Below are 25,798 nucleotides of genomic sequence, written 5' to 3'. Positions count from 1 at the left end.
CTTCATTACTGCCTCTTTGCAGAGTTCCCAGCGTGTTGTGTGACTGCTCTGTGGACAATCATTAGTGTACCTAACCGGTTCTCTCCTTCCTTTCTCTCTCTGCAGGAGGTTTTGCTGCTTTCTCCTCCTGTTTCCCCGGCCTATGTGAAGGGAAACCTGCCACTGCTCTACCTATGAGCTTGTCCCAGCCCTGCCTAACTGTGGCTAACGTAGGGCCCACTCGCATCCTGCCACACCTCTACCTGGGCTCACAGAAGGATGTCCTCAACAAGGTAACATTTAGATTGCATCTTTTCACTCATTTGTATCACTGAAAGATAACTTGTGGAGCAACAAAACATGACCTTGAACTTGTTTTATCTCTGCAGGATCTTATGGCTCAGAATGGTATCACCTATGTGCTGAATGCCAGCAACACCTGTCCCAAGCCGGACTTTATCAGCGAGAGCAACTTCATGCGCATCCCGGTTAACGACAACTACTGTGAGAAATTGCTCCCCTGGCTGGACAAAACAAATGAATTCATAGGTAAGACAAAAGGAACATTTATTCAAAACACTTAAGTGACTAGAATAAAGTTTAGGATTAGCTGTAGAAAGTACAAAAGTTACTGAGAGTCTTCATGAGGAAATGAATTAATCTCAAGTCACGATTGCCATGATATTTAACATGGTGGTTAATAAACGTTCACTTAGGGAACAATAGCACCATAACAGGTCCGTTTAGCCGTCCTCCTGTACATGAAAATGTCAGTTAGCTTTACAATATATTTTCTCCTGACACTTTGTGCTATACAGGTGTATTCATACCTGTGCGTTTCCCCCCCCCCCCTCAGACAAAGCGAAGGTGTCAAACTGCAGAGTCATTGTGCACTGCCTGGCTGGAATCTCGCGTTCAGCAACCATCGCCATCGCATACATCATGAAGACAATGGGCCTGTCATCAGATGATGCCTACAGGTACGCTTGCTCCTCCCACACACCACCAGCTGAGCTAAGGTGTCAGCCCTAGCTAAAAGGCAACTCACTGTTGAAAGTAATGCTAGACAATTTTGTCAACCTCCCCCTCCCAGTCTGGAGAAATTAAATTGTTAGCTGCCTTTCAGGAAACAGTGTGTATAATAGGGTTTGCTTTGCCTTGTGTGGACAACATTAGCACATCAGTAAAACCCTTCAGACCCTACTGTCAAACTGGCTTTGTTGAAATTGCTTTCCTGTGACTAATAACTATTTTCTTCCCTGCAGGTTTGTAAAGGACCGAAGACCATCCATATCCCCCAACTTCAACTTCCTGGGGCAGCTTTTGGAGTTTGAGAAGGGTCTCCGGATACTGCAAGCTCTATCTTCAACCTCTGATGACAAGATCTCCGAAAACAACGCCAAGCAAAGCTCAGAGGTCAATGGAGGTTTCGAGATGAACGGCCACCACAGCAACTTCGACTCATCCGTGGCAGACCCTCCAGAACCTAAGCTGCCATCACCCACCTCCCTCCAGCAAGGCTTCCACGGCCTACACCTCTCCGCAGAGAGGATCATGGACACTAATCGGCTCAAACGTTCCTTCTCCTTGGACATTAAGTCGGTCTACTCCCCTAACAGTCCCCCCTGCCCGAGCCTGGCCCCCACACATTCTGAAGACGTCCCCAAGCTGTGCAAGCTGGACAGCCCCGGAACAGGCGACTCCAACGGCGTCTGCTCCCAGTCTCCCGTCCTAGACAGCCCGAACTCCGCCGGGTCACCGTTCCCCTCACCAGGCAGCGGGGGCAGCATTGGAGGTTTGGGGTTTAGAGGAACTGAAGGAGTCCATAGGTCTGCTTCCTCCTCGTCCCGACCCAGGAGGAAACACAAGCATTGCTCCGGCAGTTCCCCAGTCCGCTCCCAACCACACCAGCCTCCACAGTCCCTCAGCCTGACGCTGGACCACAAGAGCCCGGGCGAGAACACAAAGGGCTCCCTGCTCCTCTCACTACCCTCTGTGCCCACTGTGGGCTCCGGGGCCATGTGGACCAAACACAGAGACACTGTCCAAGCCACCACTCCCGTCACTCCCGTCACCCCCACCAAAGATGCCCCCTGGCACTTTGGGGCAGTTGAGGGCGGCGAGGGAGGGATGGAGCTGGGAGGAGGAGGAGGGAATGGAAGGGGAGAGGAGGAGGAGGTGAGGTTTGGGAGCAGCTCGGCATACGTGGCGTTCGGGTGCAGTGAAGGTGTGCGGTTACGAGAGAAATCCCAGAGGGAGAAGTCACCGCAGACACTTAAAGACTCATCGTCCTCAGTGAGCCTGTCCAACAGCGGCCCGGCGTCAGAGAAGCAGTTCAAGAGGCGCAGCTGTCAGATGGAGTTCGAGGATGGCATTTCTGAGACACGATCCCGAGAAGAACTGGGCAAGATCGGGAAGCAGTCGAGCTTCTCTGGGAGCATGGAGATCATCGAGGTATCCTGACAGATAATGGACACGATCAGGGCTGTCCTTTGGGGGCACAAATAGACCTGGTTCGAGGGAGTGGCATATGACGGGGAGCAGAAGAAGCGTTTTTTGTGCTACCCTTAAAGACAGTGTTAAAGACTCCAACCAAGAGAAGGACAAATAGATCCACAAGCAGAGGGTTAAAGTTAAAGGTTAGCAAGCGACCTGGAGAGATAAGACCCTGTGTTGTGGTGAAATACCATCCTGAACTCTCATACACATCTGAATACAAGTCTTGGGGAGTGTTGGGGTTACGGTGGTGACTGTAGGTACTGAAACTCTTAACTTTTCTGAGCTCTGTCACAGATAAAAAAGAAACGACCCAGGTCAAGTGTCATGTTGCATCCTACCTATATAGAATATTCCTATTTTGACAGATTTCGGACACAAACTGCTTGCCTGCGGTCAATTGTAGTGTGCTTCAGTGGGTGTATAGCTTGTGATTTGAACCAAGTCCCATGTTTTCCCCAAAGCTTCACCCCAGTATCAGAAAGCCTCAGAACCTTGCACGTCTGCGTCCGCCCCGGCTTCTTCCCTGTGGTTCTGCCTGCTACAAACTCTGCAACTCCAGACAATAAAAACAGACTCCTTGACAACACCGCCTCCTCACATCACCACAGCACAAGGCAGAGGACGAAAGCTAATGGCGGTACTGTGTCCAAAACAAGGAAGGATCCTCAGCACTTTGTTGCTGAAAAGACTTTTGAAGACTCGTAGCAACTGGCAGTCCCCCCATCTCCCCCCCTTAAAGCACAGTGTGTCTTTCCTGACTTTGGCTCCCTTGTTTCCAGTGTAAACAGTGATGGGACGGAAGTTTCGGGAGGTTGGCGAGGGTCTGCTTTAATGGCCCTTCAGCTCCTTAATAGACCCTCTCCCACTGCTCCCAGTCAACATCTATGGTCACCACTGAGCATGCACCAGAAAGGCTGACTACAGACAGACAAATACTATATATACAATATGAATATATATAGCCATTTTAATGGACTTCTAATGGACTCCTTTGTTCAGTTATAGTTTTAATTTATTGTATTGGTTCATTCTGGTAATGAGAAATAATATAATGTTTTGTGGATTTTTTTCTTTTTTGTTGAATTATTATTATTATTATTATTTGCTGTATGGTATTTATGAACACACACTCAAACAAATACACACATTCAACAAATTCAAGCAAGCAATATGTGCTGTGTTCCTTCTTTGGGGAGAGTGATGTATGACTTTGAAGCGCACTTTTATGCTTTCTGATAACCCGGTTCAGTGATCCCTCACACAGAGGAAGCAAGACACTCTGAAAAGCCAAGTCTGGAGTTTTGATAGTAAAAATGTAGAGCCTCTGTTTAATATTTGGAGGGTGGTAGGGACATCCCACAAGAACAGGATCTCTTTATCACAATTTTGAGGGCTCAAGCTTTGACTAAAATCAGTTTTGATTGACTGTGCAGACGAAGATAAAGTAACGACAGACACTCTGATCCCTCATATACATTATAACATTTTTACCAGTATCATATTCTCTTGCGTAACAACAACTATATGCATACAAGTGCACGCTCTTTCACAAGTTTGAGATTTAAAGACTACCACCGAGTGTCCTCTCCTACCAGCGCCCCACCAAAGCTGAAACCAACACACACCCTATACTGTATGCACTTACACACATACTCACACATGTAAAGCATATAAGCCCTACACACACCCTTCTGTTCATTCTCAGGGGATCTTTCAGTGAGCCCGGCACAGGATACAAAGCTGCTGGTACATCAGCACAATGCATGTCCGTGAAGCTCCCTCGCTTTCTCCCTATCTCACTTTCTGTCTTTTTTTAGGCTCTTATTTCTTATTTTCCAAAGCTCTGATAAAAACAACGTTACAAAATGGAAAGAAAAAAGCAGCTCTTCATATCTTGAGGTAAAAGAAAGGAAAACGTTGCTCTCCTGGTGCGAGATGGTTATTTATTTATAATGTCAAATGTGGCCCTTGATTAGCTTTTCTCTCTGGTTATCTCTGATCTTTGACCTTGAGCTGCTGCAGCTCCAGTTAGTTCAGATAGATTCCTCTGTACCCCGAGGCTCAAGAAACCTCTTCTCTCCACCCCCTCCTCCCTATATTTTTAAGAAATGTTGTTAGAATTATTTATGATATGTAACAAAGATGATGCAGGCTGTCCCATTTGCTAAAATTGTTGTAATTGAAATATTATTATTATTATTATTATTATTATTATTATTATGTTGTGTAAATAGCAACTCATCTAAGAAAGCTGATGAATTTAGATGAGTTTTTAAAAGAAAATCCTGATACCTTAGGCTGCTTGACGCAAAAATACCTCAGGTTCTATTGAAAGGCTTTTCCTTCCCCTGTACATGTTTTGTGAAAATGAGACAAAAATACAGACATGACAAAATACAAACTCCTCTCTGCTTCTTCTTCTTGTGTGCTTGCATGGGGGCTGAAAAGGGGGCGTGGAGGGAATCCCACCAAACAGACAAACGACACATTATGTCATCCCGAATCCTGGAGTCCTGCTATTGATTTTGTGTTTAACCAAATCCACTCTCACAACACAACCTCATTGATTTTTTCTTTTTTTCAGACTGCTTCTAAATGCTGATGGGATGGTGAATTATTTAATAGAGAAGATGTTTTCAGGGAACACCATCCATGTCATAAGGTTTATACCACATTATTGCTGTTAATGTTATACGATAGAAAAGCAGTGGGCACAATAAAAACTATAACTACTTAAAAGTAAAAGTTATCAAAATTAAACTCCTTTGTAAACACAACATATCATACAGAGAGCTAAATGTACTTAAATATGAGGCTACAGCCATAACTTAGCTAGTTAGGCCTTACTTAGGATACTTACTTCCTTACTTACTGGCTACTAGCTTAACTTTAGCTTAGCTTACTTTATCAAATCAAGTTTTATTTATATAGCACATTTATAAACGATTTTTGGTCGAGCCAAAGTGCTGTACATATAATAAAATTAGCCTACAGTAGAGACACTTTACAGCAAATACAACAACACAGATTGTTCAGAATATCAGTATGAGAAAAACGACACCCTCTGTCCTTAGACCCTCACATCGTACAAGGAAACACTTCCAGAGAAAACCCAGTTTAAAGGGAAAATGGGAGAAACCTCAGGGAGAGCAACAGAGGAGGGATCCCTCTCCCAGGACGGACAGACGTGCAATAGATGCCGTGTGTAAATACAAAAGAGATAATAGATTTTACAGCATATAGACCGAATGTTAGGAAATGCATGTGTCTGTAATAAGAAGATGAATCCACGAGGATGTCAGCTACAATCCTGAAGAAGCCATCAGGGAAGCAGCATGACGAGACCCAAGGCAGGACCGCAGAGACAGGTTCAGCCACGACCCGAAACGTCCACGACTTAATCCAGAACTTTAGTTTATCAGGCAACCCAGTCTCATGGCATTTCGTGTTCACCAACACGATTTTATTTTTAATCTATTAATTCGTGTTCACCAACACGATTTTCCCCTTTGTTTCGTGTTGCACAGCACGATTTTAAAAGCAATGTATTTCTACTGGTAAATTACCAGTAGAAATTGCGGGAAGTTGCAAAATATGCGGGGAAAATAAATATTGGGATGTCTTATTTATTCTCTCTCACACACAACCTGCCACTAACGTTAAACCCCTTTACTATTCAATTAAACACATTCAATGTTTATTTATTGTAAAAGCAATTGGGCTATTTTAATCACACTCTCTCTCTCACACACACACACACACGTCTCCGCCTCATTCTGTTTTCATTTACTCGTTCGTTATCTGACCAGCTTCAATCTTGTAGGCTTCTCACCTCGTTTCTTGTAGCCCTCGAAAGGGTTTTGGAGGTTGATGCCTTGGTGAACGTGAGTTGTTTGGCTTTCTTGTCCGCAGCAGCAGAAAGCATTTTCGAATGTTTGAATGAATCAAAGTGGGTCGTCACCGTCGATGTTCTCTTATGCTCCAACACACAGTTGCAGGGGTGCAGAATAATTTTCCCCCACTTTCGTGCAAGACATTGGGGAACTGCTTTGCCCGGTCTTTAGCAGAAATGTTCGTCGGTAAATGAGATGGATTAGATTTTTTCATCTTGGTGTTTTCTCTCTTGTGTGAGTTCCACACGTTCACTCTACGTCTACGGTGTTGTTTACCTTCTGTGATGCGCGAGCTGATGACGTCGCGTCATCATCATCATCACTTCACGTCAAGACGAGTTAACTTTTTTTTTCTCAACTTTGTGTGGAAAAATGCGGGGATTATGTGGCCTTTTGATAAATATGCGGCCTTTTAAAAATTTGCGCCATTTTGCTGATTATGCAGTAAATTCTGCGATCGCAGAATCGCGTTTTTCTGGAGGGTCTAGGTCAGGGGTCGGCCCTTTAAGCCCTCTGCTCTGGCTCCCTTGAGCTTAGACAAAAATAAGAAGGAAATCAAATAAAAGTATTTGTAGGACTATTTATATTTTGTTGCATGGTTGAAAATGTTTCGTATCTTGTATTTTGAGGTGATACTGTGACACATAAATAAAAAACAAAACGGTTTTAATTAGGTCAACTAAAATATGCGTCACATCCTGCTACGGTCCCGCGCGAGCGCCTTTTCTAGGAGGCGAATAACCTGACCCCCGGCTCGATGAGCGAACTATGGATAAATCAAAGAAATGTACCGGAGGAACACATGATTTAATTCTGTGTGGACAGAGTTATATGCTTTCACAGCAAACGATGCTGGTTTACCGGTATGTTTGATATGTAGAGAAAAGTTGTCAACGGTGGTGCAGCCTTTACGTATCGAGGAACAACAAGGGAGAGGAAGACAGCTGATGATCTTCAGTCATAATTCAATGGGGTATGTAATTTATTTCAGAAAACACTTTTTGTTATATTCCATGGAATGCTCTTAACGTCCCGATAGCAATGAATATATTAAATGCTTTGACAATAAATACATACAAAAATTAATCTCCAGAAGCCCTAGCGCTGTGAAAAGCACGACCAATCATCTGCCTCGGCCCGGCTAAAGTAACTGGATGGCCTACCTGCCTGTCAGCCTTCCATCTGTGCACAAACTTATCTCGTGCCCTCATTGGTCATGTGCGCGTTCGTGTGTGTTGGAGGAGGGACTCTGTAAGAAAGTCTGAAGGAAGAGGCATATTTTTCCGGTGTGTATTTCAAATTCTAGCGCACTCGAGCTGGTTTCTCCATTCTTACCTACCCTAGCTTTAACTCTTTTTAGGGTGCAGCTATATGTTTTATTTATTTCAAAGTGGGCCCATTTTAATAATATATCTTTTTCCTTCAAATGTGCAGAGGACTCCCCAAGTGCTGTGTTTAATTTATTTTAAAGTAGGCCTGTGTATTCTTTTTAATTCTCCTTATAAGAGTTCTTTGTTTCTTATTAGAGATTAACAGTTTTATATCATGTAATAAATAGCCGAAATAAATGCAAAAAAACTGTAGTTTTTGTCTGATATAACAATAAAAAACTATGAAATATGTTTTGCGGCTCCAGGCAAAAAAATGTTTTGGAAAAAGGAGCAAAATGGCTCTTTTGGTCAAAAAGGTTGCAGACCCCTGGTCTAGGTAATGTGTTTCGTGGCTGCAGCACGTCTTTTTCTCCGGTCGGGTCGTGGGAGACCGGAAGCTGTGTGGTTCATAAAAACATGTTTTTACTCAATATCAAGCCACAATTATTGCTTTTATTTTAAATCGTATAATTTCGGCAACTTTTGTTGCCGTCTGTGAGGAAAATAAATGGGGCTCAGAGCCTCAAGGATACTGAAATCTGTATTTTTTTAAATCCTTCTAATTTGTTATTCTTTTCAAAATAACACACTTTTATTTACTCACCAATAACACACAATTATCCTTGCTTTTATTTATTGGTTTAATCCCATAATCTCGGGCTTTTTTGGGGTCCGTCAGGAACTGAATTTCAAAATAAAAATAACCGGAAACAGACGTAGGCATTTCGAGCGATTACCCAAGATCCTCAGCTATGGTTTAAGCTCGCTGATTGGATGTTTTAGCCGCAATGCATGCTGGGATTTGGTGTTTATATTATATGAAATCCGGAAAACATTTAAAAAGAATAAAAATAATACTTAATTCCGAGTGCTCTTGCTTTTCTCTTTGAAAGTCATCACATAACGGCCTTGTAATACACGGTTCGGCGGCATTACATATTACAGATCTGCCGTAGTTCTTTATTTATAAAGCCCTGATGAGAAGACCTTTGGAAAAACTGAAGAAATGCCGCCGAAACTGAATACTTGACGTGGATCATATCAACAATTAAACAACATCTTCAATTTCTCTTCACACAATACGTCTCCTGTATCAACACTAGTTCGGCTGACTTTTACATTTGATCTAATTCATAGATAGGTTATATTTACACCATAACGGTGCACAGCTGATATATAAAGAATAAAGATATTACTGATTTTCTTTGAATGTATAAGAATGTGAATACTGAGTCTGAAATAGTATAGCAATATGCTGTAAAATTATGTGAAAGCATGAATAAAGCTACACATCTTCAGATGTTGTACATACATAAGTGTCCTACACTAATAATACAAAGTTATTATGGCTGTGTGTACCTTGTGTGCACCGCCTAGTGGTTAAAGCATGTTATTGAATTGAGTTATATTTGATTAAAAAAATATTAAGAGTACATACTTTCATAGGGGGAAAGTAGAAGGTCTGTGATATAAATATAGAATATAAAAAATCAAGAAGATACTATAAGTGATCTCTACAATAAAACAGTTTAGTGCAGGATGTACAAAGATATTAATAGGAGGAGGTGCAAAACAGAAACACGAATTAACCTTTATTTAAACATTACATAACAGATTAAGGTCTTCCATTAAATAAGAAAATAACTTTGGGGGTATCTATCTACAGATAAATATTAAGCCTGACAAAGTACTTAACGTCTAATATATTGCTTTCCTGCAATGTTAATTATGTTGAAGCACTTATTTTAACTGATATTATACATATGAATTATACTCTTATGTATGTAGATAGAATAAGAAATGTGCAGAATATGGCAGTTTAATGGTGGAGGTATACACACATATTGATAGATGTCTTGTAATGCACTGTTGAGGAACCTGTGACCCAAGTTGTTCATTCATTGCATAACTACACCGTAGTTGTGTACAGTATATGATATGTCAATAATCTTTGAAAATCTTGAAAGGGATGTGCAAAATAGCCATAATATACAGTCTTTAATTAACTATTAGTAGAGAATAACGAGTAATGAATATACTTTATTACTCGTTTCCATTCATGTCAATTGCAGATACATATTTAGTCTTCTCAAGCACCAACTATCAAATATCTCTCCTGATTGTTGGCACTTGACAATCACCTTACCTGAATTTTACTCAGGTGTAACTAAAGTCTGATTTAAGGGTTGTTTATATTTCACATCATTAATCAGAATCTCTAAAGTAACTCAAATAAGTGTAGAAGAGTAAAAATACCAGGTTAACCTCTGAATTGTAGTGGAGTAGAATTACAAAGTAACAATGAGCTGTCATGTGGGTATATATTAATGCTGTGCATTATGGACACAAGCGATTTTCACCCATTTATTAATTATATGTTTTACATTTGATAACACCAATGTGTTTAATACTGGCAACTTCTAATTGTGGGAAAAACGAAAACGTTCAGTAGAGACGTCCCATAGAACATTTTGCGAAACACAATAGCCAGCATGTGTAATTCTGGAGGGGCGTTCGATTCCAGTTTTGGATAGTCTGGCTTGGTTTCGTTCCATTTCAAACAGCTGTTTGACGCTCGGCGTAACCTTGGCGCACTGCCACTCCAACATCCAATCCCAGAGCTTGAAGATTAATCACGGGGACTGTAGTCCTAAACGATAGCTGGGGATTATGGGTAGTGTAGTGTCTTCGGCCATCCTAAACTCAGAAATGTTGACAATCGCAATGATGTTCGAAATGTCCCTTATAGGCCTACGTCTGTTTCCGGTTATTTTTATTTTGAAATTCAGTTCCTGACGGACGCCAAAAAAGCCAGAGATTATGGAATTAAACCAATAAATAAAAGCAAGGATAATTGTGTGTTATTGGTGAGTAAATAACAGTGTGTTATTTTGAAAAGAATAACAAAAAAGATTTAAAAATACAGATTTCAGTATTCTGAGGCTCTGAGCCCCATTTATTTTCCTCACAGACGGCAACAAAAGTCCGAAATTATACGATTTAAAATAAAAGCAATAATTGTGGCTTGATATTGAGTAAGAACATGTTTTTATGAACCACACAGCTTCCGGTCTTCCACGACCCGACCGGAGAAAAAGACGTGCTGCAGGCACGAAACACATTACCAGGAGAAATACATTGCTTTTAAAATCGTGCTGTGCAACACGAAAACAAGGGGAAAATCGTGTTGGTGAACACGAATCAATAGATTAAAAATCGTGTTGGTGAACACGAAATGCCATGAGACTGGGTTGTATCAGGAGATAGCCAAGTCCTGTCCATCTAAAAGTAAAAAAATCTGCCTACCTCTCATGTTCACCAACAAAGGCATTTTATGTTGTATGTTTATTCTGCACAATATGTAGGAATAGAGCACTTTCAAATGTACAAGGGATTGGTCAAAGCTAGGCTAGCAGTGTCCTTGTTTCTAATGTTTGGACTAAGCTAAGCTAACATGCTGATTAATTGGTCGCATAAATACAAAAATTGTTAACTGCTTTACAAAGTTATTGAACGTATTCTACATCCAAAGTGGATTTTGGCTGTAAATAACGATTCAGAAGCCAAAAAAACGGAAACAAAGATAATTCAGTTGGCTGACAGAGGAAACATGCAGGTACACCGCAGGTTGGTCACAGGTCTGTGCGTCCTCCAGTACAGTCCCACAGAAAGAGACCCTGGGGCACACCTTTGCATATGTAATTATATGTGTATGTCTGAGAATAGAGAAGCGACCTGTTAGCCACTCCCAATTCAACGTCACCCTGTGTTTCTGTCTCTCAGATTGAATCAACGTCTGGTATTATCCCTCTGCTTGCTCTTCTCACGCCAACCACACATACACACACAACTGGTTTTCACCCTCATTTTTCCCCACTCCAACTCTTCCTTATTCTGCGGGCTCAGGAGTGGGAGGGCGGCTGGTGAGGGCGCACTGTTTACCAATGATGTGATGTGTTTGAACAGTGCTTACCTCCAGGGGATGAGAGAATGAGGTGAGGTGACAGTGTGTGTATGAGAGAAAGAAAAACAGAGAAAGACAAAGAGAAGTATTCGTCCCCAGCGGGCACAGAGTACACAATGTTACCAAAAAACAGTGTCCAAATCCAGCGGGGGGCCAATTCATCGAGTCCCCTCAATGGGAGTTTGACTACAAAGGCAGTTTTGGTTTCATGATGTCACGCTGGAATTTCACCTCGTGCAATCAAACAACATCTCTCAGCAAACAAAGCGTCCCTTCCAAAAGCCCCACTATTTGGTTCAATCCAGCCAGAACAGCCAGCGTGTTGTTCTGGGACAGGCGAGTGAGGTAACGAGAAGCAGCATTGAAGATGGAGCAAATTCACTGAACACACACACACACATTCGGTTGCAAAACCAGATGGCCCTTGGCCTTTTTCAGTGAGCACAATGCTGTCTTAATGAGCGTTACACTGAATCCAATAGGAGACAGGCAGAGGTAATGGCATTACCAGCAACTCCAGCTGAGTCCCTCTGCTCTTCTGTGTGTGTTTCTTTATTTTATAGCCATCAAGGGAATTCCCTATCAAAAGACCAGTGCGGTAATGGAATATATAAATCCCGCTTTCTCTCTTTCATTCTCTCTAACAGGAGCGGCCTGGCTGGCATGTTGGTGTCTGAATTTATCACCCGGATCATAATCATAACCCCCTCACAATACGCTTCCTCGTGTGTGTGTGTGTGTGTGTGTGTGTGTGTGTGTGTGTGTGTGTGTGTGTGTGTGTGTGTGTGTGTGTGTGTGTGTGTGTGTGTGTGTGTGTGTGTGTGTGTGTGTGTGTGTGTGTGTGTGTGTGTGTGTGTGTGTGTGTGTGTGTGTGTGTGTGTGTGTGTGTGTGTGTGTGTGTGTGTGTGTGTGTGTGTGTGTGTGTGTGTGTTTTTTTACAAGGTGCCCTCAGATTGTGTTATATCGATCTGCATCTCAGGTAACCTGCCCGTCGAAGTCCGCTTTGCTGAAGTCTGCACTTCTATTCAGGTTTCTTGTTGCCTTTGTCCTGTAAACTCCTTTGGTATATGAAAAGGTTAGAACCAGACAGCACAAACAAATGTGGTGGAAATCCACATTTGTTTGTGCAAATGTGGGTTAGAATAGAAATCTGTGCAATAGAAATCCAAACACCATGACGACCTCCTAACCTATCAGGCTCTCCTCTCCTCTTTCTCTGCTTCGATCTCTCAGGCAAAAAGCACTTTCTTTCAAGATAAGATCCAATCTTCCTTTTCCAATCCCAAAAAACTATTTTCCATCTCCTCCTCCCTCCTGGACCCCCCCCAAAGCCCCTTCCCCCTCCTCCCTTCTGTCAAGCGACTTTGTTAACCACTTTGAAAAAAAGGTTGATGATATTCGCTCTTCTTTTTCTGACTCACCTTTACTCACCGCTGGGTCACCTGACTAACCTCCTTTTCCCCTCTCTCTCCAAGTGAGGTTCTTACCCTCATTACCTCTGCCCGCCCTACCACCTGTCCTCTGGACCCTATCCCTTCAAACCTTCAGACTATCGCTCCTGATATTCTACTGTTTCTCACCCATTTCATCAACACTTCTCTAACTTCTGGTCACTTTCCAAACAGTCTCAAGGAGGCAAGAGTAAACCCTCTCCTAAAGAAACCCACTCTCAACCCGTCTGATGTTATAAACTACAGGCCTGTCTCTCTCCTCCCGTTCCTGTCTAAAACACTTGAACGCGCTGTCAACTCTCCTGTTATCTCCATCAGAACAACCTTCTGGATCTGCACCAGTCTGGTTTCAAGGCAGGTCACTCCACAGAAACTGCTCTCATTGCTGTCACTGAGGAACTGCACACTGCTAAAGCAGCCTCCCTCTCCTCTATCATCATCCTTTTGGACCTGTCTGCTGCATTCGACACAGTGAACCATCAGATCCTTCTTCACACTCTCCAAGAACTTGGAGTTTCAGGCTCTGCACTTTCCCTCCTCACCTCATACCTCAAAGACCGTACCTACAGGGTAACTTGGAGAGGGTCAGAGTCCGACCCTACAGGGGTCCCTCAGGGCTCTGTTCTTGGTCCCCTCCTCTTCTCCCTGTACACAAACTCGCTCGGATCAGTCATTAGCCCGCATGGTTTTTCATACCACTACTACGCTGACGACACCCAATTAATGCTGTCCTTTCCCCGCTCAGAGACCCAGGTCGTCGCACGCATCTCTGCTTGTCTAGCAGACATCTCTCAGTGGATGTCTGCTCATCACCTCAAGCTCAACCTTGACAAGACTGAACAGCTTTTCCTTCCGGGAAAAGATTGTCCCACTCTTGACCTGACAATCAACATCGGCACCTCTGTTGTTTCCCCGACTCAGACTGCAAGGAATCTGGGTGTGATCCTAAATAACAACCTGCCCTTCACTGCAAACATCGCTGCTACAACCCGTTGCTGCAGATACACGCTTTACAACATCAGGAGGATACGTCCCCAGCTGACACAGAAAGCGACGCAGGTTCTGGTCCAGGCTCTCGTCATCTCACGCCTAGACTACTGCAACTCCCTCCTGGCTGGTCTACCTGCATGTGCCATCCGACCTCTGCAGCTCATCCAGAATGCCGCGGCTCGTCTGGTCTTCAACCTTCCTAAATTTTCCCACACCACACCACTCCGCTCCTCTGCTCCCTTCACTGGCTTCCGGTAACTGCTAGAATCCACTTCAAGACACTGGTACTTGCTTACCATGCTGCGAATGGATCTGGCCCTTCCTACATCCAGGACATGGTTCAACTGTACACCCCAGCGTGTGCACTACGCTCTGCATCAGCCAAACGACTCGCTGCGGGGGGACCCAAGTTCACATCAGCAAAAACATGTGGGTTTGCTATACTGGCTCCAAAATGGTGGAATGAGCTCCCCATTGACATCAGGACAGCAGAAAGCTTACACACCTTCCGGCGCAGACTGAAAACTCATCTCTTTCGACTCCACCTCGAGCGATAGAATTACTAACTAAGAACTGCTAACAGAGCACTTATATACTAATAAAGGACTGGCTTATCTAAAGCCAGTTGAGTAGCACTTGAAATGCTTGGCTCTATGAAACCTGATGTACTTATATGATTCTGTTTTCTTCAAGGTTGTGTTTTCCTGGTCGAATGTACTTATTGTAAGTCGCTTTGGATAAAAGCGTCAGCTAAATGCAATGTAATGTAAAAATACAATGTATTAAAGATATAATGCTATAGAAATAAGTTATAATACCAAAACAAGTTTGCATTTTAGTCCTTCCTGGTCCCAAATCTCAAAAGCAATGATTTCTATATTAAAAAAGGAAGTTGCTGATAATTGGATTAAAAGACTACTAAATGTCACATGCAAAACACAACTAATTTTACATTATTCTAAATACCACATCCCCGCAGAGAAGATATTGAAATGTTCATCATACCTATATTCCCACAATGTTTCTATTGCAATATCCAAAAACCAGCAGCAGAACTGGGCCTTACATGTGAATAGTTTTTTATTCATTTTTTCATTTACCTAAACAGGACTGTCCCTGTTGACTCAATTTTCAAGTACACTGGACAAAACAGACAGTTGGCGTTATTTTGTATTAACTATTTATTTGTTTTTCATTATCGAGATATGAAATGACTTTGGGCAGGAAAGATAGTGGCCGAAGTTAGTGGCCGACCCACTGTCCAGGGTGGCCGACCCCTCCCACCCTGGATACAAATTGTTCACCCCCCTCCCCTCTGGAAGGAGGCTGCGCTCCATCAGGGCCAAAACCTCTCGCCACCTGAACAGTTTCTTCCCCTCCGCTACCGGCCTCTTAAACAAGGCCCAGCCCCCCCACTGACACTTTACCTCAGCCACAACGTAGTCTCTATATGCATAACATTAATGCACACAATGTTCGTACTGCACATATTTCTTATTTCATATTTCATATTATATAATTCACTGCATTCTATTTCCCTGTAAATTACTGCTTTATTTTATTGCTATCTAACTATATTTTATTACAGTGTCCTTAAAGATTTTTTGTTTTATATTACATTTTTTGTTTTATATGGAGATTTTTTGTTTTATATTTTATGTCTGCACCATGACATCAAGTCAAATTCCTCGTATGTGTGAACCTACCTGGCAATAAACCCGTTTCTGATTCTGATTCTGATTACCGAGATGGAAGATTTTCGCCTAACCCACCAGTACTATTCACTTTTGTGTATGTAAATGAATGAATGGTCATGTTTTGCACAAGTGACACTCATTCAAATTGAACTAAAAGTGTGACACATTTGGTGTGTTGCATGTGTGTAACCCTGCATGAGTGTGAGTGTGTATCCTCCCTCTCACACAGGCTGATGGGTACCAGACGAGTCCATGCTGAGGGTCTGACTGGCGCCTACCAGGCCTTCTATATGGAAACAGTTAGGAACTGTTACGTCAGCAGGCTACGGAACTCTCTCTCTCTCTCTTTCCGCTTTTCCGCTCTCACACTTGTGCACAAACATCCAGAGTGCACTCACACGCAAACATGCTATTGCACAGATCATGCCCACCCTCTCTTCCTCCCTGTCCATTTTCACCCACTTCCATCCTAACTTAGTGCACACTTTTGCTGTTCGAAAGTTGCGTCAGCACAGCATTCCACACTTTTCCACGCGTCACTCATCCAGGATAAGTGACTCCAAACAGCATTTCTTGCCCTTTTTTCCATGGAAAACTCTTGTCCTTATATAACCCTGGAGTCTGGCAGCCTGCTCGTCCTAGTATTTCTCTCTGTCTGTTTCCCTGGTTTTAACCTCTCTCTCATCCCTATCCATCTCTCACGCAACAGGGCAAAAAACCTGAGCTGTGATTTGGGAGGCCGGGCAGCCTGCGGTACTTCCCTTCTCCTCAGTGCCAGGCCAACAACCGCCTTGGTACAAACACATGTGTCCAATGTTCTCTTCCTGCTGCTGCCCCTTGTTCAGTCATAAGCACAATTAATGTGTCCTTCATTTCAACATGAATTACAACTCACCGCAGTGAAATGAGCTGAATAAATGAAGGCAGGCAGATCATTAGTGCATTTTCTGCAGCAGCAGGCAAGTGTGCCTCGTGTGTGTGTGTGTGTGTGTGTGTGTGTGTGTGTGTGTGTGTGTGTGTGTGTGTGTGTGTGTGTGTGTGTGTGTGTGTGTGTGTGTGTGTGTGTGTGTGTGTGTGTGTGTGTGTGTGTGTGTGTGTGTGTGTGTGTGTGTGTGTGTGTGTGTGTGTGTGTGTGTGTGTGTGTGTGTGTGTGTGTGTGTGCGTGCGCGCGTGTGTGTGCGCGTGTGTGTGTGTGTGTGTGTGTGTTTTTGTGGCCTGTGGTGAGGAGGAAGCCCTGGCTGGCTCTGAGGCTCAGCAGGCCTCAGGTAATCTAACTTAATACAGTTAGTGTTGTCATGGCCACCTGCGTATTACACACCGCAGCGTTACAGTGAGACAAGAGGGGGTGTCTAGACTGGCAAATCACTGGAAAACAAAGCAAGGCTGCAAGGGGCACACTGCGCTGTCTGGAGCCTTGATATGCACAACAACAATAGGGCTCAGAAACAGGTACAAATAACAAGCTGGTGGATTTGAGGTAAATGTAGTTCATTAATGCAGAGGTGATGGAGTATAGAGTCAGTGGTTGATTTGTGCACAGAGCCCAGAAAGTAGACAGATTGTGATTACTCATGTGTTGTGTAACTGACTACTGCCACCTACTGCTGGCTCCCGGTCAAACTCAGCTGCTTTGGTTTGTCCCCTGACAGGAAGGTGAGAGGCAATCGATACTTTTGTTCCTCCAGTCAAGCCAGCAGCAGATTGAATGTGAATCAGTCCTCGGGTTTCGATTAGCTTCTGTTTTCAGCAACGAAAACTAGATGAATGGACAAAGAAAAAACTGAAAAAAAGCAGAAAGTACCCTTCATTTCTTCTCTGTGTTGCATGTTACAGGGAGGCAGCCCCTCCTCACTGTCAATGAGTGTGTTTGTGTGTGTGCATGTGTGTGTCTGCATGTTTAAAGTGCTGACTAAAGCAGCTGCTGGTGCTGACATCTGCCTCTGTCTTTCTAATGGTGGAACAAACTGCAACGCTCTCTCTCAGCATCAGCCCCATCAGCACTCTCTGCCCAGGTCCAAACCCTGTCAATGCACACACACACACACACACACACACACACACACACACACACACACACACACACACACACACACACACACACACACACACACACACACACACACACACACACACACACACACACACACTATTTCTGCCACTGTAGTCCGCAACGCACAGCATATCCCATATCTCAGCGTCTGCACCTCCAAAACCACATCCCGGACCACCACCGAAGAAGACGCTGCTTCAGGTGGCAGCGGTGCTGAAGGTCAGACACTGCCTCATCTCTCTGAGAGATCCATGCCAGTAGGAGATCCCAACTAATAACAGGTTTGGCTTTGACACATGCGTAAGTGTTAATTGTTTCCCCTCAGGTTGTTCCAACATTTAAAAACATTAAACTGTCTAAAACATTTTAAGACGGTCAATGAACACCACTGATCACACTTCAGTGTGTAGAAAGCCTACAACGTTTTCAATGCACTCTTGTTTAATTAATTTCTTATTGCCGTCAATTCAAGGTAATCCATTGAATATATCATTTAAAATTACATTTTATTTCAAATGTTGTTTCTGGTATTGACCATAAAAGTATTCCTGACTGAATCAATGATGTAAAGCTTTAATCTGTGGACAATTTGTCACACAGGCAACTTTAGAGAATAGCCTACTGTGCAAGTTTGTTTTAACAAGTAAGGAAACTTAACATGGGAAATATTTATTGGTAATACTTTTGTTAGAAGTTGATGACATTTCATACATTCGTACATGTATTCTTGTATTACAACACTTCAATATTATCCATTGTCAATTTCCCTATCTCAAACCTATACATACTTTAAAAGATAGTAAACTACAAAGGGATTTGTCTCATTTTGAGTTCAATATAGGGTCAATAACAAAAACAGCATCCATTTTCACATGGAAGATAGAATCATTTAACAAAAAAGATTTTAAAAAGCCTCCGTAAAGTACCATCACACCATGTTTGTAGCATTAATAAAGTATCCATAAACCGATCATCAGAACAGTGTTTCATCTACAAAATTGTATTTGTGACATTGATTTTGAGAATAAAGCATATTTAAACAGTTTATGGCTCGCTCTTACTTAGAAAAAGATATGTTATTTTGTGTATATATAGTTTGCATATAGGATGTAAAATAAGACTACTGTCTGGCTTACTTTGAATTTGTTTTATTTCATTGTTATTTAAATGTTTGTATCACTATTCTGTATATTTATATAGATACATATATATATTTATATAGATTGGATTACACTTTTCTTGTCCTATTGTTGTGTTTGAAGTGTTGTCTTACAACCCCTAACCCTAAACAATGTTGTATATCATTTTAAAAATGATTAAGAGTGTGAATTTAAGGGTTATCTTAAGTAATTGCAATCACAAAACACTATTACACTTTACCAGACAAACAACCCATTCCCACTGTAAACCATAATGATGTGTGGGGATTAGGACTGGTTAGAGACGAACACATGATGACTTGTATGTTGCTGAGACAAAGAGTGCATCTCTCACTGCAGAGCGTGCTGCTGACACAGAGTCTGTGGCTGCGCTCTGTTATCATTCCTCCTCTCTACCCATGACCTCACAGCCACATGCAAGCTATTTCTGTTCAGTTGCTTCTGGCACAAAATGACTTCATGTCTGATTTTCTTGAAACATAAAGGGTAGGGGCTGTATTACTGTGCATGGAAACTGAACTGCATTAAATCAGGATGCTTCACTCTAAAGCAGAATTCTATATAATAGTTGTTTTGTGGTTGATGCATCAGAGGCCACACTGTTCCCTTTTTTCTTGTACTTCCCTTTTTGAAAGCTAACATTTTTCTTGTTCTATCAATCCTTCTGGTTCCATTTCTCTTCTTTTCTTACACGCATCTCATCCCTTCTCTTTCCTTCTCTAAGACACGAGTGTTGGAGCCAGGTAGGTCTGCAGACATGAGTAATGTTCCTGAGACTGACTCATACACCAAGACATCAGCCGTCAGTGTGGAGCCAGCAATGACACACACACACACACACACACACACACACACACACACACACACACACACACACACACACACACACACACACACACACACACACACACACACACACACACACACACACACACACACACACACATTATATGCTGAATCGACACAGACTTGGCGGTGCCGACATTATGAAACCCAGTCATGCAAGGGGCCATTATCAGCACCTTATATTATGTGATCATCATTGAGACTGAAAATGAATCCATCAGTGATGAGATCAGACTGCTAACAGTAAACATGTCTGTGACACACACACACACACACACACACACACACACACACACACACACACACACACACACACACACACACACACACACACACACACACACACACACACACACACACACACACAGTGACTTAGAGTTAATTATCCTAATCCCACACTTGTTCAGGTAACACACTGAACTTGAGTGTTTTTTCTGCCATTTCATTTTGATCAAAACATTGTTTCAGTTTTATAAGGACATTAAAAGTCCTTTGAAAGCTTCAAAACAAATGTCTCGTCTGTGTAATTTATGTCACAGAAACACACAAACACCCACTCCTCATTACATCTACTAAACATGTATAATTCATGCAGGAGTAATGTGAGGTGTCTCTGTTTTAATGCCTCCTAATGGCTTTTAGCGTTACCGCTGCCAGCTATGAATAAATCATATCAGTCATGGGGAAGGCCGCCAGTACCTCGTTCACCCTGGCAGCACTGAGACGATCTATAGGTATGTGGGGTGTGTGTGTGTGTGTGTGTGTGTGTGTGTGTGTGTGTGTGTGTGTGTGTGTGTACAGATATGTTTGGAGCTTTTTTTTCACAAATAACACTTTGAAATCAGAAGGAAAATGTGCTCAGGTGTAAATAATAAAATGAACGAATGCTCACCTCGTCTCCTGAATGGAATGCAGCCCTCGTTATTGTCATTCTTAACACCTGTGCTTTTGTTCAATGATAACTCAAAAAGGCTTTCACCCATGTACTGGCTTCACTGCTAGTTACCACGATAGTGTCATTTACAGAATGACACTAACTTAATTGTAATGAATTGTAATGCTATTAATCAACATTTGGAATATTGATATGCCGAAGCAAGATTAGCACAAATAACATTGACTTTAAATTACTTCATTTATTTTAGATGTTGCAGTTTTACTAAAGGCCTTGGTGTTGTTCATGCTGTCTTCAGATATTATTTGGACAATTAGATTTAATCAAGCCCTCATTAAGATAATGGGTGCACCTAAGCTTTGAAAAAAGTCCTTTAATTTGAATATAACAAGTTTTATAATGAAAGTATACTGAAAGATTGTCAGATTGTTGTTGAGTTGTTTTTAGTGAATCTCTGGGTCTCTATGGACTGGCGTAGATCCCTCTCATGTAATGCACTGACTGTGATGCTGTGGAATGGGAACATATCGACCCCTGGATGGCTCAGTATTGACGAGTGGATGGATTTCAGGAAGTGACCTTGGCTAACTCAGACGAGCACCTGACCAGAGCCCGGCTCATTTTCCCACAGAGCACATCTCTGGCTCCAGCCGGACCTCTGACAACACCCTGTATCCTTATGAGAGGTACACATAGTGTGCTGGACTCATCTTAGGTCATCGCAGTCTGAGCAGAGGTCAGTGTAGTCATGCTGCAATGCTGTCATGAATTTGCTATCGGAGTGTGTCATAATGAGTTAACGGATAAAGGGTCACATGGACTGTAACTGTTGACAGTAATAGGCCATATCAAGTAAGCCAGAAACCAACTTTTTTCTAGTGTGACATGTCAAAAAGTCTTCTGTGAAAAGGCGCTGCAAAACAGACAATAGCTTTTAATTTGCATGGACAAAAAGCCTCATGTTGTGAAGCATATAAGTTAAAGATATTGGATTGTAATCAGTGCCAGTACCGATCTATTTCTTCTTTTGATTAAAATGTTTTTATTGGGGTGCATCATTCTCAAAGATAACAGTATGACATCGTCATGCTTTCTTTCCACATAAACAAGCTTGATTTCAAAATGTGTAAAGATGTACACATTTGTTTTTAAAATACAATTATAATAACTAATTAAAATAATAATGACTACAAAAATGCATTAACTCTTAATATAAAAACACTAATATTAATACTCATCATCATCATCATCATCATCACCACCACCATCATAATCATCATTAAACACCCTCTTCCTCTCTGAAATGTCTGCTATCCCAGAATACTGTATTAGTTACTCAATTAGTTTTGATAGGGATTTACATGGGGCATTTCTCTTTTTTAAGATAATTCAAGCCCCTGGTTACCTGAGAAATTGAAACGACACTATCTGAAAGGCAAGATTTTACTTCATGTTGAAGGAAAACAAAGAGCTGATGTTGTCAAAAGCAGTGTACTTTTTTTTAACAAGGTTGTGTAGCAGTCTATGGTAGCTATACATATGCAAACAATGTTTTATTGATTTATTCATGTCAAGCCTTTTTTTAAACATGCCTTCGATGTAGACACTACATAAATCATTTGAATGAAGCAACCCATGAAAATGGTCATGTTATGGTGTCACTCCTGAAATCCATCAGACAGTATAAAGTTAGAACATGTGATCTCTAACAAAGCTTTCTCCATTTTGTCCCCGATTGGAAGACATCTTCCGCTGCTGATCCTGGACCAGCTGAGTCCTCCAGTATAAATAACATAACCGTGTTAGAATTGTTAAATTGGACTCAATGCAGCACTAACTTCTGCACACTGTCTGGTGTCAAGAAATATCCCACACCGCCCTCGTGTGGCTGTTAACAGCATTACATCATGTTTGAATATTCCCCCAGCCTCCTGTCAATGATCTCTGTGACTCCTCCTCTCTGTTAACTGATTGGAGGCCAGCAGTGTCAACGAGCCAATCATGTGGCTCTGCCTCCTGTTAACAGGGCTCCTATTCGGAATGCCCTCTCTGTCACCTGTGTGCTTCTGTTATTTATAGAAGGAGGCTGAGTGGAGGAATGCAGGAGAAAAAAGGGAGGAGAGGGTGAGACACAAAAATAAAAGGAAGAGAGCATTGTTAGGACCTGATGACGACCATACGTCTCGCTCTAATGGTCTCTCAGAGAGAGGCAGACAGGCAGAGAGGAGACCAGTCATTTTTGCAGGGCAGATTACATATTGATCCCATCTTTTGCAAATTGCATCTGTCTGATCGATGGTTTTCCTAAAGTGGAACATCTTTGAAAGAGAAGGGGGGTGGAAGAAGGGAAAGAGATTTGAAAAGCTATAAAAAATAAATGGTCAAGGGCTAAGGTTAAGACTGATGTACATGATGAATTATGTTATTATATTCATATACCTATAATATTCATAAATTGAAAAAAATGGAAATCTTAAAGACTTTAACATTTGACTGGTTGATCAATTAATCATTTTGTATTCTCTAAATTGCAGATCCTGTATCTTGTAAAAAATTAAACAAAAATCTACTTTCTGTGACTACAATGAGTTTATGTTGATTGATCTGTCAAATATGTTTCTGACTCATCGTTTGGCTAATAATTTGTCATAAAATAGTGAAAAATGCTCATCACAATTTCTCAATGTGTCTTCAAATATATTGTTTTGTTCATCCTAGCAGCCAAACATTGTACAGTCATATACATTACATTGCATTTAGCTGACGCTTTTATCCAAAGCGACTTACAATAAGTGCATTCGACCAGGAAGACACAACTTTGAAGAAAACAGAATTATATAAGTACATCAGGTTTCATAGAGCCAAGTATTTCAAGTGCTACTCAACTGGCTATAGATAAGCCAGTCCTTTATTATATATAAGTGCTCTGTTAGCAGTTCTTAGTTAGTAATTCTATCGCTCGAAGTGGAGTCGAAAGAGATGAGTTTTCAGTCTGCGCCGGAAGATGTGCAAGCTTTCTGCTGTCCTGATGTCAATGGGGAGCTCATTCCACCATTTTGGAGCCAGGATAGCAAACCCACGTGTTTTTGCTGATGGGAACTTACCAGAGAAAGGCTGATTAGTTTAGTTTGAAATAAAAATGATCTTGATCAATTGATAAACAGTTTCAGAACTACTCTTCAGTATACAGGCTGATAGAGGGTCATAACACATTGAGACCATGAAGCAAAACAAGTGTCAGCTCTTTGAATTACTGAAACAGATTTTTTGCTGATCAAATGTCATGCCTGACTTAATTAAGCGTGGAATAGGTGGCAGATCAACAGTGAAGTAAAGTGAGGACATAAAAGCAATCCCCTTTGGCTCTGGACAGTCGGTGCCTAACAAGCAGAGCAGTAAAGCTGACAGTTTACTGTAATCATTTAACCTGTGATACATTGGTCATTAATGTAACTGCCCTGCCTGCACAGGTTCACAGTGACAGGTCAGTGCATGAATACCTTCCTGTTGAGATGTATAGCCTCCAATGTCGTTTATCTTCTTAAGTGTGGAGGGTTGTTCTATTTTATATGTTATACAATTGAAAACTACAGCAGGCTCAACAATGCAAGACATGGAAGGATTTACTGGTGGACCTTGGTCTTAAACATGTGCTGACCCTCAGCAGACTTGGCCACTTTAATAAATGTCCACAGAATCGGAGACCTGCCATATATATGAGATGCTGGAGAAGCAGGTTTTTATAAAACAGTGGTTCCTATAGACCCCTTGAAACAAAGCAATGTCTAGCCAGATTTGTGAAGTCTAACCACTGATTGTGGCTTTTGTATAAAGACCATAAAGTGTTTTGTTCCTTTGATTTGTATTATTAAAATTTTCAGATTAAAAAAAAAAAAGTGCTGCAATGATCCCTTATATCTTGGGGACCCTTTGTTACTACGACATCATGCACCACTGCCCTAGAATAACATGGCAATGTATATGCTATAAACAATAATACTATGGTATGCCAACAGGAGAGGTGATCATCTTCACATTCAAGTGTTAAAGTCCTAAGTGGCTGATTTTTACAATGTATCTAACCTGCTCACTACACATCCATTGCATCCATGTTCATACAGCCCTGCTTGACATGCGTTTTACGCACGGGAGAAACAGAGTGGGTCGGGTCTGTGTTTACTTCCGGACTCCGATTTAGACTTCGCTCAGAAAGCAGCAGCTCCAGTGGAGGTTCAGGCTGTCATCTAGCACGGTAGCCATACAAGGCTTCATGACAGAGGTTACCGAGTTGACCAGCGGCATCCCAACAGACAAGCCCCTCTCGGCGCCACTGCACACCGGACACCAGGCATACCCACACCGCTGCCCCGCTCTCCTCAGCTCGCCTTCCTGCTCAAAGTCACTCAATGCTGCGCTCCCGCTACCAGCTAGCAGACTGATCTGACTGTGTTATACTGCCTCTTCATGATCCGAGCCAGCTGAGGATCAAAACAAGGACAATCGCTCAAAGTTTAAGCGGCGTTTCTATTTGACCGGCCAGGATCCCGCAGCTGGGAGACACACGGGCCCCGGGGAGAGCGACGGGACTCGGGGGCCAGGCAGCCAGGGCAGCGAGGGTGGTGGCTGCATAAACTAGGGGTCGCCTCCAGCTCCTGGTGGATTCATCCCCTGCCTGCTAACGTTAGCTAAGCTAGCTACAAACAGCGCCATGGATTGGTTAATGGGGTGAGTACAGACAGCTAGCGTGCCTAGCTTTACCCTCCTCTGTCAGGTCAACTGCAAATACACCCCACTGTGTCTGACACCACCTCAGCCAGCACTACACAGGGCACTGTCGTGTCCAATATTGATACATTTCAACTTAAACACGTTAATATGGCCACAGGCGGGTAGCATTTTGCCTAGCTTAGCTTAGCTTTGCGATGCTAGCTTGGTAGCAAAGCTGGCAACGGTCTCATCACTGACGGTGAGCCAGCCTCCTGTTACCCCGGGCCAGGCGGTATT

The 25,798-nt window shown here is 42.3% G+C and overlaps 2 protein-coding genes across 6 annotated transcripts in view; both read left to right on the top strand.

The window, feature by feature from the left end:
* Positions 1-2,804, top strand: part of dusp8a (dual specificity phosphatase 8a) — a 45,407-nt gene extending 42,603 nt beyond the window's left edge. For all 5 annotated transcript variants that reach the window (XM_034085049.2, XM_034085051.2, XM_034085050.2 and 2 more), the window contains 4 exons: positions 106-272; positions 369-528; positions 836-959; positions 1,245-2,804. In XM_034085049.2, coding sequence (XP_033940940.1) covers positions 106-272; positions 369-528; positions 836-959; positions 1,245-2,442 — 1,649 coding nt within the window. In that variant the 3' untranslated portion in view covers positions 2,443-2,804. The remainder of the gene's footprint in view (positions 1-105; positions 273-368; positions 529-835; positions 960-1,244) is intronic.
* A 22,185-nt stretch (positions 2,805-24,989) lies between these two features.
* mob2a (MOB kinase activator 2a) overlaps positions 24,990-25,798 on the top strand; it is a 62,671-nt gene continuing 61,862 nt past the window's right edge. The window contains exon 1 of the mRNA XM_034085096.2: positions 24,990-25,519. Within this exon, the coding sequence (XP_033940987.1) occupies positions 25,503-25,519 (17 nt within the window). The 5' untranslated portion in view covers positions 24,990-25,502. The remainder of the gene's footprint in view (positions 25,520-25,798) is intronic.

Source organism: Pseudochaenichthys georgianus, chromosome 6 (genome assembly GCF_902827115.2).
Source record: "Pseudochaenichthys georgianus chromosome 6, fPseGeo1.2, whole genome shotgun sequence".
NCBI classification, from domain to species: Eukaryota; Metazoa; Chordata; class Actinopteri; order Perciformes; family Channichthyidae; genus Pseudochaenichthys; species Pseudochaenichthys georgianus.
This window is presented reverse-complemented; position numbering and strand designations above follow the sequence as displayed.